Source organism: Dromaius novaehollandiae, chromosome 13 (assembly GCF_036370855.1).
Source record: "Dromaius novaehollandiae isolate bDroNov1 chromosome 13, bDroNov1.hap1, whole genome shotgun sequence".
NCBI lineage: Eukaryota > Metazoa > Chordata > Aves > Casuariiformes > Dromaiidae > Dromaius > Dromaius novaehollandiae.
The window spans coordinates 5,219,596-5,239,356 of NC_088110.1; the positions used below are offsets into that span (position 1 = coordinate 5,219,596).

Here is a 19,761-nt window from a genome sequence, read left to right on the forward strand (position 1 = left end):
AAGTCATAGAGAACAGGGTTTATGGGGATCTAGGTAGGTTGTCTACCCCAAGGTAGGAGAGCCTCTGCTTCACAGCACTTCTGACAGATCTGTGATGCTCTAGAAGACCACTATTTCTACTACTAGCTACAACATTTGTTCAGAAAATTTCAAATAAGCTTGCGTGAGACTAACATCAATATCATCAAGCAAAATACAGAATCTTGTGCATCTTGCAAAGATTGTGCACGTGTTATCTAGCCTATATGTGGTTAGTTTGTCTTAAATGCTCAAAGTTGTGCAGCTGTAACTTGGTAGAAAGGCATCTCACTAGAAGTACATATCAAAATGATGTCGGACATGGCTGTGACTGCTGTCAGAAAAACTGCAGTGGCCTTTTGGTCTGAGCGCTAGTGTCACAGTCCTACTGACAGCAGCTTGTAGCAGCAGTCACAACATTGCATTTCCAACAGCTCAAGCAGAAAATGGTTGCACTCCAATTTTTATCCCCCAATGGAGAGGATGATTCATCCAGGGATTTAATGCCTTTGCCATGCACCAATTAATAAGAGCAATTTGCATTGGTAATTTGAAATGGACGCTAGCTAAACTGACAGATTCTATTACAGCTGGTGGTATCAGTGAAGTATCAGATATAATTAAGATAGCATCTTTGTAATGGGCTTTGTTAGTTGCCAAATGGAAAAACACAACTCATTATTTACTCTGTCTAAATAATGAGTTGTGGTAATGTGCATTCTGAAAATAGTTATTACTATTTCTGTAAAATTCAAAGCTGATTTTTAGGCTGGTTTTGTACATAAGAGCCAAACTTCAAGGCTTCTTTAAAAATCCAGAGCTCATGCTTTCACATGCATGATATGCACAGCAAAAAAAATTACAGACAAAATACTGATGCAAACTATTGATTTGACCCTAAAGGACCGACGCCAGAGCCCTTCCCCCAGTGCTATCCCTTTTCAAAATACTGGACTGCAATGTCCACAGAAATAAAGAACTGCAATTCTCAGTTGTCTCATTTGGTAAGTGGTGATGCTAGAAACCAGTCCTAAAAAGCCTACTGCTGTTTTTAGGTATACAACTCATCCATTACATAAAGTTTGAATAGTTCTAGTTCATGTATCTAAATTCTGCTGTGTGAGACTTGTTCGGGCTCTGGAAGGACAGCTGCATGTTTTACCTAGGATATGGGGCACTGAAGTGTGTTGGTATTTAACAGCTGCATTCCTTCTTGTCTGTTGCTGAGCTGCTCAGGTAATATACCATCATATTTCTATGTTTCAAGGTCAGCAAGCATCATATATTAAGCCTAACCACCTGTATAATTATAAGCCTATTCGCTTCTGTTCAACTTAAAACATAGCTTTAGTGGGCATCTGCACCTTGCGACCAGCTTTGAAAAGCTGTGTTTCATCTCTGTCCCCTCCTGGAGTAGGGTGCAGTGCCATAGCAGCTTATGCCAGCAGAAACTCTAGCTGCTCCTTGGCTGCATGTCATCTTCCCCAACTGCTGTGACAGCATCAGTGTTTGTGTAACCTGTTCAGGGAGCTGGTCTGGCTGAAAACTAACTGCATTCCTCCCTCAAGCAACAGTTTTTCTGCTATTGGCTTGGTGTCCGGGTTCACCATGCCGTGCAAATGCATGTTGGTGGAGAGGAGCAGGAAAGCAGAGCGAGACTGTGGCAACTGAGACTGCGCTTTCCTCCATTCCCTACAGAAAGCAGTAGCTCCTCTGTTGATCCTTCTCTGAATTCATATGTATGGAGATAATGATTCAAATTCTGAAAATGAAATGTCTAAATGACTGGACATGAATTACAAGAGAGGATTTTCCCACCAGTAGTGGCTTTTATTTATGCTTAAGACTTGTTGGATTCCGTTCACAGACCCGCAGCAGTATGCTAGCTCATCTTTGACTTCTGTTCAGGACAAGCTGTGATGCTGAATAACCCATCTTGGGAATTTCGGAAGTCAATGCTTCAAGAAACAGATACTTTTCTCTACAAACCTAACATCTACATAAAACAGCTCAAGATGGTAGGTGTTTGGTGCCTCTATAATTTTTTTTTCCTGGAAACCAGAGAAAAGTAAGAGCTTTTTCATATATATTTATGATGTTGCTAAGATCATTCAGTAAGTTTTACCAGAGAAAACCCAAAATCTATAGAAACGGGAATCATTCTTGTCCCAGTTCTGTATTTAACAGATGCTGAGGATCTCCAGTGACTGAGCTGGAATTTCTCAATCACTCGGCCTTGTGTTACTGGATAAGTTGTTCACAGACTGCTTCACTTCTTACCAACTCTTTCCCCATCTTCTATACTGTTTGAGAAACTACTACAAGCTGTGAAGGTTTTTCTCATGCAAAGAAAAATCAACAACTGACCCCTTTCTATGTGCCATTTCCCTAAAGCTATGGCCTCAGAGGAGATATTAGCCTTGGTTCAGCTACTTCTATCATGAAACAAATCTGTAACTGGGGAAGCCAACAAATTGTTAAAAATGCTAGATAAACAAAGTGCAGCATTTAGCTTACATCACAGAAATGAAATGCTGCTGCTTTTAATTAAGGCTTGAGCCTTAACTATCAAAACTTAAGGGAGACGGCACTTGGATTTTATTCCATTTCTGTTGTTTCTTTCCGTATGGCTTTGTAAGCTTCACTGGGAAGATTTTCCCTCCTACTTAACTGGTAGGACTTCCAGAGAAAAACATCTTTCTCAGAAGCTGGTCTCGCTATTTCCATAAAGCATTTCTTCATCTGTGGAGTCTACAGTTCCGCAATGAAGGAAAAAACATCGAACCCAAGGAGCAAGAATTAAAGTTCTTCTGGGGGTTTTGCCAAGAAACAAAATGAAAATATCTCAGATCAAAACTGTAGGTGATACAAGTTTTGTCAGACAAACCAAATGAAGGTCCCTTTGGTCTGGAATACAAGCGTTTGCAAAAGAGTTTAATACAGCTTTGAAAAGTCCATTTGGATTAATTTTCCAGAGTATCCTCCTGCAGATAAGCTCTGAACATCTAAAGAACCCGCCTATGCCTATGCTGTTTCTTCTCTGAGTCCTTTGTTAAAAATTGAATGGACCATGACAAATCTATCAATGCTAACATTTAAAAAAGACTGAAAATGGATCATTAAAAGAAAAAGAAGAAACCCAACGAGTAGTATTTTTCCAGCATCTTAATTTTACTTTGAAAATTGCTGCAATTTTTAACAAGTTTAGTGGAGAAAAATTTGATCCAGTTTTTACCTGAGTTTACAGAGTGTGAATTAAAAGGAAAAAACTGAAAGCAAAACCCTAGAGACTTGGTAATTTTCCAGGCCTGAAGATGAAATTAAGCTATCTTTTGTAAAATATGAGTATTTCACATATCAAATTCAGCTATGACTGTTTTTACAAATTAACTGAAGGGGAGGAAGTTAATTGAAGTAAATAAATCCAGAAGATAAGTGGCACCATAGTGTCCTCTTGTGGTCTTTCAATGTCTAAGATCTGAGGTGTTTTCTAGGAGAACAAGAGCAAACTTTTCAGTGGCAGTTTATGTACCAGCTCTTGTACAAATACAAGGTGAGCTTTCTTTGCCTTATTTTCCTCATTAATGGCATAGGGAGGACTGCATATTGCATCTCATATAAGCTCTGATTACTCTGTCCCTGTTTTTTTACGCATGGATGTATTGTGGTCCTCTCAGAAGCACCTCCTTCAGCAACTGCGACTTGCCAAGTGAAATAGGTGCGAATCTTCGTTAGTGAGAAACCTTTGCAGCCTGGTCTCCAGTCTCTGGCCTGCTTTGTTCATAATGCCAGTGTGATCCTCGGATGCGGGGAGGTAGGAATGTGCTGAAGAGGAAAGTTCACTGTGGTGAAATCCTGGCTGTGAACCTGCAGGAATTCTGCCAAGCCGCATGTCCAGGGTAGTTGCGATTCGGCAGTAGCATCTTTTGTATTGTTAGTTTTCCTGATGGTTGCCTCTGGACTATTTGTCACCCAGGTTCCATTTGAGTAGAAAACATCTTTTAAAAGCTCAAACAGTAGTTATGGATCCACCTGCCTCCCTTGCAATAACCCTTTGATTATTCAGTGCAAATGCTATGGTATCCCATGTAGGGTACTTAAAACTTGTAGCAGAGTGGAAGTATTTGTGAGATTTAAATATCTGTATTTATGTTTTTTTAAAAAAATGTTGGCTTTAAAACTTGCAAGTATTTAATCCTTTCAGGTATTAGGCCTTTGTGCCTAACTGTGTAGGAGATGCCTGAGCAAGATTTCAGTTTCACGGACTCTTCTGCCTGCCTTGAAAGTAGCCGCACTCCAGGCCTCCAAGCAGTGTTACTGCAGGCAGGGGTAGCACAGATGGATTTTGTGGGGGCACTTGGTAATTACACCCTGGCCCCTCGCCACCACTCGAGGTCTCAGTCCAGGCCAGTAAAGACAAGCCCAGGCACAGAAGGGCAGAGGAGCTGCCCCTGAGCTGAAAATGTGGCTGAAGTTTTGCATTCATGACCCTGCCTGCTCTTACACCTGCCCCTAATAGAAGCAGAGCTCAAAAAAATATGAAATTACCCCATGTGCTCTGCTGTTACAAGAGACCTTACTCCACAAACAGCTCAGGAATTGACTACTGCTCAAAGGCCAGGGGAGACTTTTTACCATTTTTCAAGTTCCTGGGTTCACAATTATCTCAATACTTTACAGAGCTTTTCTGCTACATTAGATATATGCTTTCTATAAATCTGAAAACTTCTCCTCTAACCCATAATCCAATATCTGTTCTAATTGGAATATATTTTTTTCTGGGCCACTACCCTGCTACTGACTTGGTCATCTAGGATGTCTAAGAACTACTTTCCATGTAATGTAGTTTAGAAACTTCTTACTGCTTCAAGCAGTTTCAGTCATAGTTTCACAGTTTGTCCCATTGATAAACAGAAGCATTATGCTGCTCTGTATTATCAGAGATATGTGACTATTACCTAAAGCATCTGAATGGATGTACTCCACTCAAGGAATGGTATGTATTTTGGATTGATGTTGTCTCTCAGGCTTCTAGACCTGTGCATCCTGTGCACATACCTCTAAGCGTGCCATGTTCTCTGCCTGGGGACATAGCAGTAGAGTTGGTAATGACAGCAGGAACTGGCCAGGCTAATGCACCAAGAAAGCATTTCAAAGCTTTATTTAGAGGAAGTTCATTTAAATTTTCTATAAAGCTTTCTATGGTATTATGTTATTGCAAAGTAATCCAAGCAATGTTAATGCCAACACTATTTTATAGACGAATTTTAAATTTTTTCCTCATCTGAATTGTAATTTTAAGACACATTTGCTTTCTAAAGATTGTATTTTTTGCACGTGATTTTCCTAGCTAGAAAAATTACATGATTTACTTACACTTAGGCTTCTTCCCATCAAATTCAGGAGGAAGAGAAGGTAAGAAAAGTTGTACTCAAACACAGTTTCAGATGCTGGGTCTTTCTACTCCTAAACAAATGACAAATCATTTTCATTGAAAAGAAGATGAAACAGAGTTACTTTTTGCTGTTTGATTAAAGTTAACATCAGTTATTGCAAGACCATAGGCTAAGTTAGCCACAAACGATACTCTAGAGCTCATTTAGAAGGGCCTTCCAACGCATGTACTGTACCCCCTTGGGAGGGCTGATGCAGGCTGTTGCCTTTACTGTACCCTTAAAAGCAATCCCTAATGCTGATACTAATTTGATGTTCACTTCCTCCTAGGATGATAATACGAGGAGCACACAAGGATCTGTGAATTACTGTCTGTCAGGGACTGGATAAGACGCCTTGCCTCGTAAGTCAACTTTGTTCTGTAACAGCCAATGCAGTGTGCAACCACTATCTCACGCTGGGCTGTAAAAGCCAAGCTGCTTTTTATTGTTTGAGTGTTGTCACCTGTAATAAACACTGTTCAAGGCAAACCTGACCTTGTCTGCCCGTCCTGAGGATTTACACTAGGCCCTTCAGCAGTTTACAGACTACCCTTCCAGACAGATCTGGGTTTCTCATATAGCCCGCTTTGGCATAGGTGTTAACTGCCAAAGCATACCGGCCGTTCAGCTGGAAGCTTAAGCCTTCTTAAGTTGGTTCACAAATATGCAGTGGCTTACTAAATAGGAACTGGACTGGGTCTTTGTGTACCGGAGAAGAAATGATAATATATTTGCTGATCTTCAGGCTGTTGACTTCACTGATAATGTATACTAAATTAACAAAACTCAGGCCTTTCCTCATCTAATTAGACTTGATTCTGCTAAACTGGCCTTAATGTCTCTCCTAGTGAAACCGCTAACCTTTCTTTCCAAGAAGAGCAATTTTTCTCTCCCTTTGAAAAAAGGGAAATGAATACATTCTCTGTGCTCTTTCTTTTGTTTTCACTGACCAGTCTGTACCCACATGAAACTGCAATCCAAAATTCAACTTGGCTTTATAGTAAACAGGTAATTTCCATCGCTGTTATTTAACGAGAGATAACAATGTTGTCTGACGTAAATGGCTTCTAGACCATCTGGTCTCATTCCTGTCTTCTATCAGACAACTCTTAAGCTTTCGATGGTCACTCATATCATTCGTAAGTAATAATCAGTATTTGTATTCAGGAAAAAAATAGTCAAACATCATCCAGGATGAAATTTCAGTTCTCTTGTGACACAGATGCTAAACAACAAAGTTGATATGGGCAGGTAACTTCTTACCTCCGAATGTGGGCTGGCCACAAACTAGTAAAGAGCCATTGTTATTGGATAAAACAAGTATTATTGCTTCAATAAACTTGAATAGTTTCCTAGAGCCAAATTCTCTCCTTGGACATTTAGATAAAGTTCCCGTTCTAAATAAGGGAGTTGTTGGTATATGTGCACAACTTGATTCTTTTTTTTTTTTTTTCTCCTCATGGGGTAGAATTTCGGAGCCATTGAATTCATGACACCAAACCACCTTGCAGCGGCCTAGATGCATTTTTTGGTGTCTAAAGAAAGACAGCTCCTTGCCAGACCTGCTTTTAAAAGCTAGATGAGAAAGAAGTGCCTAGTTTAATTCTTCCCCTAAAATATGCATGACTCCGAAAACATTAACTGTTGAAGCGTAGTTATAATTCCTGTCCCCTTTTTCTACAACATCTGCTTAGATCTTGTGGAAAACAAGAAAGAAGACAAAAGATTAAGTGTGAACTAACTTGCTTAGTAGCAATTTCTCATCCTGCTTTATCCCCTACCAATTAATATTTAAATTTCCTGTTTTCTTGGTGGCTGCTGTCCAGCTGATTATATCACGCTTACTATGAACATGAACAAGACATAATTAAACCTCAGAGGGTCAAAAAGAAAATGCTACTTTTTGGCCAACTGTTCCACTTTCCTCTGGAGTAAGTAATATTGCTGGAGACAAGACTGTGGACTAAGTGGAGCACTAGCATGCTGTCAATCTGCCAAGATCAATGCCTCTAAAATTATCAGAAATGCTTTCTAAATTCTCAAAATTGGGCTAATATGCCCACAGAAACTGCTGGTAAAACTCTACAGACCTTGGTGGGATTATATTTACGGAAGTGCTAATTTTAGGGCTACGGGAAAAAAAATCACACCCCTGGTCTTCAAGATACTGTAAGTTTTGAAAAGGGGAAAATACATGTTTCTCCCCTAAAAATGGTGAGACTGTAATTGAGATGCCCACAGCCAAATGAAGAAACATGGTTGTCGTCTTTAATGGAACTAAGAGATGTAAGGAAAATGTAGTTTATATAGAAACACAGAAGTCTTAGAAGTTTTTCCACCTGTCTGATCAATATTAAGGGGTGTAATGGTTCTGGCTTTCCCCAGAGGTGGTCTGTCAGCAAGCTTGCATTAAGGGAACTGAGGGACCTGTATCCCCCGGCTGCAGTCACTCCACAGCATGGATCCTTTTTGTTTACTTCCAAACCCAATTAATTAAAAGTGGACTTACTGCTTAGCTCTTGTGAACGCAGAGTTCTCCTTCCTGGCTGTCTTTTGCTTATTACACACTTCTCTGTCTCAGTGACCTGAAGATTGCTTGGTCAAAAAGCAGGACAAATTCAGAAAGCTAAGAATAAGGTTTTTCTGAGCACAGGAAATGTTGAAATAGAATTTTATCCTCTTCCTCTCCTCTGAGGTTTATATTCTCCCCTAGACTTCTGTGGGACTTCAATACCATCTAATAGCAGTGTTAGAAAAATGCGTTAGTCCTGCAGAAAACTTGTATCAGCACTGGCTCTAGTTGTCACTGTACACAGATTTCTTAAGGAGTATTTTTTAGTCAAAAAATCTACAAAATAAGTTGGAGTTGATATTCCATAGTACAAGACATAAACTGTTGTAAGCTTTTTTTTCTGATGACTACTTAATACACTAAAAAGATCCTTCTACTTTCAAGGCTAGCTTTCAGACAGAGACAGTAAGTAGAGTTAATGACTTAATTAATCTTTAAACTCCCTGTGAAGGCTACCCTATACAAAGTGAAGGCTTGGATACCTTAGTGCTGGCTCCAGATTTTTCAGACACGAAGGCGAAATTGAATTTTGCTCCCCGGGGGCAGGAGGTTAAGAGCCGGGCGCACTCTGGGCTTGTGGCTCCGGCCGCCGCGGAGGCGCCCGAGGCAGCCGCTGGGCCTGTCGCGGCCGGGTGCCTCGGCCTGGTGCCTCCCTCAGGGGCCGCGGCCCGGCAGCCACAGCCACCCCGGCTCGCAGGGCCACGGCCTGCCCGCCCGCCCTGGCAGCCGGCCTTGATGGGGCTAGAAGTACCCTCGGCTCTAGCTAAATTTCAGGCTTGCAAGCGCTGCCTTTCCGCCCCTGCTTCTTCCAGCGTTTTGCGCAGCCGCGTTTCCTGTTTTGCTTGGGCGGCTCGGTTTAGCCACGTTATTTCGGGGAGTCTCAGGCAGCAGGAGAGCCAGCACTGGGTGAGGAGCCACCGCAAGCACAGGAAACGGGGCCAGCTGTGGTATCTGAAGTTAATGCTAACTCATTTAAAAATAAACGCGCTCTGGGGCTGACAGGGTGCCTCTAATCAGTTTGTTGTTGATCACGGGAACCACGGTTCTGCTTTTTGGGGGGGATCCACCAGCGGTGCTCGCTGACACCCCCTGTTTCGCTTTCGAAGCTTGCCAGGACCCCCTTTTTTCGTTTTTCCCTTCCTAGCGTCTCAGCATCTCCATTCCGCCGCGAACGCCGCGCCCGCGCCCGCGCCCCCTCCCCCAGCCCCAGCCGGCCGCCCCCGGGCAGCGGCGAGGAGGAAATGGCGGCGGGCGGCGGCGGGCGCTGAGGGGCGCGGGAGGGCGGGGCGGGGCGGGGCGGCGCCCTCAGGGCCGCGCCGCGGGGGGGAAGGGGGCGCCGCCCGCGGGGTCAGGGCGCCGCAGAGCCGCTGCTCGGCGGCGGCGGAGGGAAATTTCCGCCCCAAGGCAGGAAAAAAACCGCGCTGGCGAGGGAGGGCCGCGGGCGGGCGGCGCGGTGGGGGGCCGCCCCGCCCCGGCGGCGACATGAGCGAGGCGGGAAGGCTCCCGCCGCCCCGCGCCGCCTCGCCGCCTCCGGCCCCTCCTCCGCGCCCCCGCTGCTGAGCGCCCCCCGCGCCCGGCCCTCGCTGCGGGGCGGCCCGCCCGGCGGCCGCCTCGCCGCGCCGCCTCGCCGCCGCGGCGCTCGGAGGGGAATGGGTGGAGTTGAGGAGCGCGGTTTCCTGAGAGGAAGTGACCGCACGGGGCAGGAATGCGCCGCCGGCTCCGCGCCGCATCCCGCCTGCCTCGCCGCGGTGCCGCGGGCCGCCCTCGCCGCGCCGCCAGCCATGCCGCACTTCACCGTGGTGCCGGTGGAGGACAAGCCCCGCGCCGACTACGACAGCGTGGAGGGGCTCAGCTGGGTGGACTACCGGGAGCCGGCCGCGGCGCCCCCCGCCGCCGACCCCTACGACACCGTCAGCTCCGACGGTGAGTGAGCGCCGGCGGCAGCCGGCTCCGGGCAGCGCCGCCCGCCGCGGGGGCCAACATGGCTCCGCGCCCGCCGCCGCGGCAACGGCTGCGGGGGGCGAGGGGCGGCCGGGCCGTGTGGTCGCCGCGGGGCTTCGCCGGAGGCGGGTGGGTGGGGCGGAGGGGCCGAGCCGGGGCCGGGCCGCCTCGGGCATCGCCTCGGGCATCGCCTCGGCCGCCTCCCGGCCGCTTGTTGCTCGCCCGGGGCGGGGGCGGGGGCCGGGACCGGCGTTATCGCCCCCAGCGCCGAGTGTCGCGTTTCGAGGCGATAAGAGCCCGCGCAGAGGCGTCCGAGCGCTCGAAGCGCTGCTTCGCCCGAATAAACCGGTAATGCGGAATTCGGGGACGTAAAGCGGCTCTCGGGTGGCAGTTTGCTTTTTCCTGCTTATGTAATCTCAAAAAACGCGTCCGCCCAGCCAAATCTCTCTAAAAGCGAGGCCGAGTGCTGCCGCAAGCGCTGCGCGTTGTGTCGGGGTTGCTTTCACAACTGCTCCTGTCAGGCAGAGCTGCTTTTTGTTGGTGCCTGATTTATTCCCCTTACAGAGGAGGATCACGTAAGTGGGAGGGGATTTGGGGTGGTGAGAGTAGTTTTCTTAATGAGGCAGCTCGTGTGGGTGCTCGGCCTGTGGTGGTGTTTTGCTGTGACTTTTAGGTATAAATCAATTTAAATGCTCTGAGTGTTTGTGGTGATTAGAGCAAGGAGGCTTAAATGTGGAGAGCAAACTGTTATTTTCCTCTGCCTTGGTTGTGTTTAGTACTGTAGCCTTCAGGAAAAGAACCGTCTCGTGCGCACGGCGGACGACTCTGACTTGCCCTTTGTGAATCATGGGCGATTCCAGGCAGTGAGGAAGGTCAGTAAGTACCCGGGTTCCTCACCCGCGCAGTCAAACTCTGCGGAAGCCGTGTGGTGTTGGGAGATGCACAGCAGTCCCTAAAGGCAGCCTGCTCTCCTTGGGCCTCGGCTTGAGGAAGAAAAGTGGGTAATGTTGCTGAGCATGGCATTGAATTGTCACGGCACTAAGGTCCAGTTCGTGGCTTGACCCCCTGTTCAGTTGCCTATGAAACTGTACTTCAGCTTCCAATAGGTAGATTTTTGTTTTAACTCAGTTTTCAAAGGATATATAGCTTTCAGTTTCTAAGTGGCTTACATAGGCCTAATGTCCATTGTATCAATTCTTTCAAGGTCCAGCGTGGCCATTTTGGAATGATGAAACGTAATTTTTTTTCCCAACGTGTTTGCTATCGCAGAATTAATTTGAGGCTCTATCCCTAAAGGCTATGTAAGGCCTTGGCTTTGTTTTGTAAAAGGCTATGTTTTAACCCAACATACAGTTAATATATAAGACAGTAATGCAAACAGGTGTTTTCCACCCATCTCAGCAGGTTGAAGTGGAGGCTTGGCAGAGTACTTTTTCTGTTAGCTGGCTTTGGCCATGGGTTAGTAAGTGTGACTTCTGGAAGCTACTGCCGTGGTGACTAAAGGAAGGTTGACTCAAACTGCCTGTCATTTGGCTGTCAGAGTGCCTGTATAACGTGTGCAAACAACACACATCAAGATATTCATCTCCCTGTCCTGGTCTGTCAGTAGCTGACAAGCTGTGGTCTTGTCAGTACTGCTACTCAGACTGTCGCACAAGAGCTGTGCTGCTGGAAATTAGCTGAGTCCCTTTATTTTAAAACTGATAAATATCTGGTAACATCTCTATTAATGTACAGCTGTTAAGCTCTGTTTCTATTTGAACTGTAACTGCCTTCTATTTTTTAGTTTACTTTCACAGTAATTAAGTGTTGTTTCATATCCTCAGGGCGTGCGTATAAGGATATACTGCTTTGGCTACCTGTACTGGCAAGCGTGCTCTTCCCACTAGCCTTCTCTGTCCCCTGCTAGGTTTCCTGGGTCTGTGGCTCTGTGGAGGGGAATCTGAACTCCCCGGTATTATTCCTTTGCTTCTTGATGCCTCCTTCCACATCCTGTGCAGAGTCCATGAGACTTGCCCACTTGGGCAGCGTTAATAATATGACATGGTGGAGATGGGAAGCTCCTGCTGAAGACAGAGTCTCACAGCTGTTTAGCACTGGCTGGAGCCTGCGGCCTGGAGGGGAGAAAATGGCTCTCCAGAGCCTTCTGTGGCAGTTGATTTTGGGGCTTGTGGAGGGATTTGTTGTTGGTAGTGGGACCCTGGTTCCAGATCAGGTAACTCTGTTTGACTTGAGTGCACGGTTCCACAGTTTTAGCTTGTGGCCCTATCGAAGTACCTGCCATGCATGCTAGCGCTGCGTGAGTGCGTGCAGGGCTGCCTGAACTGTACGTGCTGGTTGTCCGGTCTCTCTCTCTGATCAGGTAGTGCCACCGTAGTCAGTATGGGGGATTGGCCGTCGGAGTTATTCTTCTGTGTCTTCTCCAGGGAAGTTTTTAATTTAGCAGCTTGCTAGTAAGAACCCCACTTGAAGACTTCTTTGGATTGCTTAGTTTGAGTAGAGATGGGTTAAAGTGACTGAGTAATGATATGGTCTGTCAGCTATGTGGTGTATCATGGTAATGTAACTGTCTGGTGTATCATGGTAATGTAACTGTCTGTAGCTGGTCTGTAAGAGTGGGTGGAGTAGGGGCTTTGTCGTTCAAATGCTCCTTGCACTGTCGCTCAAGCTGTTGCTCATAGTTCTGGTGGATCCTAATTTCCCTCTGACCTTTCCACTCCAACCTTTATTTGTCACAACATGGTCTTGTTTTTGAATGTTTTTTTTCTGCGTTCTGCTTTATTTGGGATATCAAGTGATGAGTTGTCATCTAAACACTGTAGAGATGAGGCCATTCTGCAATAGAATTTGCCAGCCATTTGCATGAGAATACATTAGTTGATGTGTAATAATTTAGTCTTCCCCAAATAGCTCCAGTGCTTGCTTGTGAATAAAATCAGCCTTTTTCTGCTAAGCAGGTCCTACCTACTGCCACTGCTTATAATAGATTCTGACATCTTCCATTTAGAGAAAGAAGCACAAAGAATTATCCTGTGATCCTATGATAAACGCATGAGCCCTGCTTTATGGATCGGCAGGGATGAGAAATGTGCATTTGGCATCTTTTCTGTCTTTGGAATAACGCCAGCACGTTAGGTTGGGTACACGGGGTAAGAAGGAGGACAGTGGGGTCTGAATAGTGTTTAGCAAAACAGAAAAGCTTTGTTTTTCTAAGGATCTCAGCTCCACAGTGATCTTGGACCCTGTTAACTGAAGTGCAGCAATGTCATGTGTCCTGTGGGAAGTTATTTATCTTCCTGTGACTTTTGTTTGTGGAAATGAGACACTAATCAGCTTAGTGTCACTAACTGACTTTGGTCAGCTGCCACCCTTGTTTTTTGCCAGTGAATTGCTCTGCTTATGTTCCTGTTATCACATGGCTTTCCTTCGGCCCACGGTTTTCTGACTAGACTTGAGACCTTTCTCTCATGATTACAGTCTGTATTAGTACCTACAGTGTCCTTGTGTAGCAATAGATTATGCTGGTGAGTTGCAATAAGCTATTTTCAAACTGGAGGAGACTGGTAAAGGAAGTTCTGGTGTGATAGCAGCATATTTTTACTTTAATCTTCCTCACAATTCCCTGTTTTTTAATACAGGGTGACTTACTACAAAAAAACTTAAGTTGCTCATATGACTTGAAATAAAGCACACCAAATATGTCTGAAAATACGTTTAACAAAGATGCATGAATCATTCAAAAAAATCCCTATATAAAGCACTTAATTCTTCTGTGTAGGTGTTTTGGCAAAGTCCAGAGACGAGGTAAAATTAGTCATATAATGAATTAGATACTGCAGCTAAAAAAGATTGACAGAAATACATGTCCAAATATATTTTAAGTGGTTTAAAATTCAAGCAGGAACTCCTCCTAGCAGCGGTGTAGGTAAATAGCACTGTTAGAGTAGTCATGGCAGGGTGTTTTTGCCTAACCTCTGTAGCATGTGCATCTACACTCAGCATTCTCCACGTTGCCTTAAAGCTGTAGGAGGCAGTTGTGCAAGAGGGTCCGGGAAGCAGTCTGGGAGTCCAGGCGGCCTGAACTGCTTGGGAGGAAACTAACGGAATAGAAGTACGCTGATAGCCCTAACATCACTGGACTGCCTCTTCCAGTGATGTGTGTACTACTGACTTGTTGAAAATAGTACGGAAGCTAGATCTTCTTCACTTCAGTTGTTTTGACCAGGAAGGTGTTCTGTTTCATCAAACTTGGCATCTCGGTTTTCCCTCTCTGTGAAGTTCACTGTGTAACTTTGGTGGTTTTGGAGGTGTCCTGTGAGTGCTGAACGTATCAATGTTTGTTTCATAAACAAAATGGTGAGGTACTTTGGTCTGAGTTTTTCCCCTCCGCTATAACCATTTCTGTGTATCCTAGTTATTTTTATCATTGGAAATGCAGATCTTGAAAGGGGTCTTAACCGCATGGTCATCTTTGTTTTCTCTTCTGTTTGTGTAGCCAGTGATTAGCAGAGCACTGATAGCACTGCTGAACTCTAGAATGCCTTTCTCACAGTGCAGGTGCATAGATAAGTGGACTCTTGCTGCAGATAAGGGAAGATAAGAACGTGGTATGTGGAAAATGAGAGTGGAGAAGTGCTTTGTGACTTGACTGGTTGCCTATGACACTTGGGTAGGTGATGGTATATGCTTTCTTTATGAAGGCTCGCACAACCTGAAAGCAAGAATTTCCCTGAGATCTGGAGAGCAAGAACTTTATTTTAGTGGGTTTCATGACTGCCTCAAGTCTCTAGAGGTTTTTAGTAGCATGCAATTCTGTCAGGTTTAATTCATCTATAAAAATGCTTGCTTTGGTAAAAGAGTTCATATTTCTGTATAAATGTTTCTTTTGCAAAGCTAGTCTCTCATATGTCTTCTAACTTGTGCAGTGATTAAGACGGAGCTGGTGAGGCTGCAGCTGTCTGGCACCAAGGGGATCTCAGTGCCAGCTGCTGGGCGGCCAGGAGACGACTTAGCTAAACATAGAAAAACATGGGCCCTTTTGTGGGTTCTCTGGTATTTCAGTTATTTGGAAAAGCTCTGGGAAGCATCTTTCTGATATGTCTAAGTGAATTAAAAGCAACTCCCTTAAGTGTATGTGGGTGGGTCTGTATGTTGCAAAAAAACTAAAAATACACACACATGCACACACACACAAACTGTGCCAGTCTTGTGCAGCTGCTGTGTTTTTTTGTGTGTGCGCTCAGGCGAACACCTGTATTAGAAGGCTAAGCAGTTGCACATGAAAAGACATCAATTTTCTATGTAATTATACCTGCAGATACATGCTGCTTTTGATTTGCTGAGCACTCCTTTCAAACTTGAGTCACCAGTAAGATTTTTTTACATGCTGAAACTATATCTTTTATTCCATCTCTGCACTTTTCTAAAGGAATTCAACTCAATTATTGGGCTTCTTGTCTTGTGTTTGTGGTGCATTCTCTCTCATATATAAAATAGATTTGTGTTTGTTTTATTCCATTTCCCCTTGCAAGTTTCTTCAGTGTTTCGCTTCCTTGATGCAAATAGCGATACTTCCTTTCTTCCTCTTGCTGCTGCAAAATAATAATAATAAAAAACAATGTGTGGTTGCATGCTCTTCAGTGTAAAGCTTAAACTTGGCATATGCTGTGAAGTTCCACGTAAAATGGGGATTAAGATACTCTGCAGCTTCATTGGCTAGAAAATGTAGCCAAGCATGGTAAATGCCACTAGCTAAAGAAGAACAAAAAACTTGAAGAAAATCATACTTAGTGATCGTTGCTTTCTTCTTAAGTGCATGTTACAGAATGGGGGACACCCAGTGCCACAGAGAGAGAAAAGCTGAATTTGGTAAGTTTTCCCTTCCCCTCCAAGAAAAAGTTAAAAGTTTACACTTATTCTTGAATGTGATGTAACAAAGAATTTAATATGTGGGCTGGTTTATGTTGTAGAAAAATCACTATCATTGTCAATCTGTGGGAGCAAGGTTTGTTTGATCAAGGGTCTCTTTTCTTTAACTCATCAATTCAAGGTTATGAAATACTTTGCTAAGTGGTGTGGACTAGGGAGAAAAAATACACCATCTTAAGCTACAGTCTAAAGCCTATTGGAATTATATTTTAGGAATACTTCCACTGTCTGCAGTAACCTTTGCACCAGGTCCTTCATAGGTAAATTTTGTATTTCTGATTGTACTAAGCTGACTTTAATTTTGACAGATCAGAAAATTTCAGTATTTTGTGCCATTTGATTTAGTAAAAACTTTTTCTTAGTTATTAGTTTTCAACACGCGTTTGTTTAAATGATGCTGAGTGATCCCTTAGCAATGAGTAGTATCGATGGCTGCCATTAGTTCTGTGTTTTCTTACGGTTGAGCCCCTTTGGAGGATTTCTTTCAGGATACTTGGATTTTGTCACTCATGGAAAACTATGCCTCTTTCACAGTGGCTGCTGCAGTGAATGCTAAGCAAACAATATCTCCTTTTTAAGCAAGCAAAGGAACAGACTGCCACACAAAAACTACCAGTCTTTTTGCAAAGTCAAATACTTGAGGATATATTCAGTGTATTTTTGTTTTAAATATAAGAAGTCTACATGACCAGGAAAAATACAGATTTTATAACGCACACGTGGCAACTTTCTCTTGAGATTTTTGGATATGGTGGCTTCTTGCATGCTGTTATCTGGTGCTTCCTTCTCCCATGCTCTGCACGCCTGTTGGGGGTCATTTTGTAAGCTCCATATTGCCTATTTGTCCTGGGTGTACGCTCTTATTTTAAACATTGTTTCCAGAGTCTCAAACTGTCACTTCTGCACCACTAAAAAAAAGTTACTGGAGTAAGGAGGTAGCATTCTGCTGATAGGTTGTGTGATAGGGATTTAGTTTTTGTAGTACATCTTAGGTTTGGACTGGAAAAGATGACTGTTTTCTTCCCAGCAGTGTAATTCATGTCTGAGCAACAGAGGTATAGGTTAGGACAGTGCTGGGAGCCCATTTTTTTGAAATATTTGATGTTATTAAAAATACTTGGAATTTTTTTTAATTGTCTTTTGATCTTCATTCTCTGTAGGACAGAGAGGTGGGGTTCGATGTGCAGAATAAAAAGCTAATTGCCCAAAAGAGCTTTGACTCAATTAGCTTATGGATGAATAGGGAAGCTTGATCACTTGACAGAACTGCCAAGTTAGCTCTGCCTTGCTCACCGGAGGCAGCCCCAGACTTGTCGGAAATGTAAGTGAAATGGCACTTATTTTGCAGAGCGGAAGACAAGAGGCTGGCGCTCCCGGGTGGCCCTGCGCTGGCTGGGTCGGGGTGGTGGGCTGGCGGCCAGGGAAGGGTGCGGAGGAGATTGCTGCAGCAGCCGTGGGGCAGCCACCATCGCCCCGCCACTGCCTTTCTGTCGGCGGTCACGGTGCTCTGAGCAGAGACAGGGAAGCCGGTTTGTTTGCCCCTTTGTTGCAGGGGATGGCTTAGCAGCATTTCTAACGTTATTCAGATACCAAGTTGCCCAGCATCCCATGGAAGTTTGTTCCACAGGTCCATCCCCTTGAATCTAGAAAACCTCATTCTCCTGACCGGCGTGACTTGCAATGTCCTGGATGCCCAAGTGTTTCATTGACTGACATGTTGTTTGTCATATAACTAGGATGCAATCCATCGATTACTTTGAAAATTAGAATCAAATCCGTAGGCTAATGTTGGAAGCTGGCTCAAAGGGAACTGTAACAGAGGTTGCATAACAAGATCCTGGGAAAGGAGAGGTGACACAAGGTGAAGTGCTTACGACAGAGGCATGTTGTGCTCCCTGTAGGTTGTCTCTGCTTCAGCTTCGTATGGCTGAACAATAGTGTATGTTTTCTGTGCAATTTAATCACCATCCTTTATTTTGATCTCCTAGCAATACTCAGCAATTTTTTTTGTATCTATTTTACGAGGGGTTATTCAGAACGTCATTCAGTCATTACAGAAATCTATTATGAAACAGGTTAGACTATCCAGACTTCTGTCTTTCACTTCCATTTTAACGGGAAATGAGATCCTTTATGGTGTGCCGTTAGAAGCTGCCCATTTGCTGAGTTAGGGTAACTGCTGAGGAGAGCAGACTTGTTGAGACCTGCTCTTGCATACTTTAAATTGCTGATTGCTGCAGTAAACCACAAATTTCATGCCCTGGAGTATAATTGATTTTCATAAAACTATCTATAGCAACTCCACTTTGTGTTATGACCCTGTCTGTACTCCCAACCTGAGCAGCCCTGGGCTTAGTTAATGTGTGCAAAGTCCACCTCTGGATTTCCAGGTGCGAGGTCAGATCTGAGTCAGGACTTAGAGCAATTCAAGAAGATAGTGTAGCTCCTGCTGTCTCTCCGATGGAAGACAACACGTTTCAGTTTCTACTCTACTTTCCACCTTTTGTAATCTGGAACTTTGCCCTCCTGATCCAATTGTAAATAAAGTAACTGACATCACTTTCACTTCTTTTGCTACCCTATACACTTGGTATCCAGAGTTGATGGAGAGGACAAAGGTAGAGGTCCTCTACTGAGTTTTGTAGGTCTGATTTAAGAACTTGCTGCTCCCAAACATTTTCTGTTTTTGTTCTGCAAAGGTTATTACTTAGTGCTATGTGGTCTGTGACTTTTACCATATGAAGTGTTGAGCAGCAATACTAGTTTAAAGTACTTCTGTCCTCTCCCTACCTGGATCCCTTCCCTTCCCTTGACTCATAAGTTGTGTTTGACCTCCCAGTGCTGTGACGTGTTCTCCAAGGCACAGTTGTTTCTAGAGCATCACAAGCTAACACTTGCCAGCCTTATCCAAATTCAATTCTTGCATAGATATAATTTATATCAAGATTACTTTGCCCAAATGGAAACAAACCGTCCACTTTTGATGTTGCCTTATGTTCCAGAGGATGCAGTGGCAACATCGTGGATTAATTACAGGGAAATTGGAGCCAGACATGATGCAGAAGTATAGCTGATCTATATTTGTTACATCCCAAGACTGTAACCAGCCAGTGGGATGTTTATCTACCTTATTTTAAGATGCCCTTCTTTAGTGTACGTTCAGGGAGCTTAAAAGCTGTAACTCAATTTAACACAGAGAATAATGTAATTGTGATGCTTTGCCCTTGACCTTTTTGAAGATACTCTATTTTAGAGGTTGTGGCACAAGTATATGCTTAGCAGGGTTAGGCTCACTGTTTTATGTCCCTGAGTTTCCAGTGACTTGCATTCTGTTGCATATGTTTGATTTAATTTCTGACTGGTGGAGCAGATGACAAGTGATCTAATGTGGCCCACTCCCCCGTGAATAATTTCTGCGCCAATGTGATGTTCTCATTTTGCTCTGATGATCATGCACACTGAACTTCTTGTAAAGTGATGATAAAAGCCGTTGTGGCTTTTCCAGGTATCCAACTTTGTCTTGGTGTATGGTGTGTGTTGTGCACCGTGCAGTAGTTTGTGCCATTTTAGAGGACCTGTGGGGTCTTTCTAAAAATGCGTATGTGCATATATGTATATGTGTTTTTCAAGCAGTGCAGTTTGTTCATTGTACATACAACATCAGAGCACTCTCCGCCCACTAAAATTTTGAGTACGGATGGAGTGACCTCCTTTGCTTGGAGAATTCTCTGACTAACTTTCTTTTCCAGTGTTCCCTCTTTAAATATTATGTCCTGGATTACTGTGAGTCTTGGATGTTTGTTGGACTCCATGCTGATGGGTCGAATCTTCTTCCTTAGCTTATGTCCAAGCTTAGCTCTTTTTCTC

The 19,761-nt window shown here is 44.2% G+C and overlaps 1 protein-coding gene and 1 long non-coding RNA gene across 7 annotated transcripts in view; one reads left to right on the forward strand and one right to left on the reverse strand.

Moving 5' to 3' along the window:
- Positions 1-1,873: 1,873 nt before the first annotated feature.
- On the reverse strand, positions 1,874-9,445 carry LOC135329755 (uncharacterized). The gene is made up of 3 exons (XR_010391373.1): positions 8,508-9,445; positions 5,395-5,484; positions 1,874-3,843 (listed from the first exon to the last, which is right to left on the reverse strand). It is a non-coding gene; the product is annotated as an uncharacterized LOC135329755 (long non-coding RNA).
- A 49-nt stretch (positions 9,446-9,494) lies between these two features.
- The window catches only part of SLC12A4 (solute carrier family 12 member 4), a 50,228-nt gene continuing 39,961 nt past the window's right edge, over positions 9,495-19,761 (forward strand). For 5 of the 6 annotated variants that reach the window (XR_010391370.1, XR_010391371.1, XM_064519497.1 and 2 more), the window contains exons 1-2: positions 9,988-10,314; positions 15,779-15,834. Coding sequence is in view for 4 of the 6 variants with exons in the window: in XM_064519497.1 (XP_064375567.1) it covers positions 10,007-10,314; positions 15,779-15,834 (364 nt within the window). In the remaining 2 variants the exon portion in view is untranslated. Of the gene's footprint in view, positions 9,949-9,987; positions 10,315-15,778; positions 15,835-19,761 lie in introns of those variants that run through there. The other variant, XM_064519500.1, reaches the window with a different exon arrangement.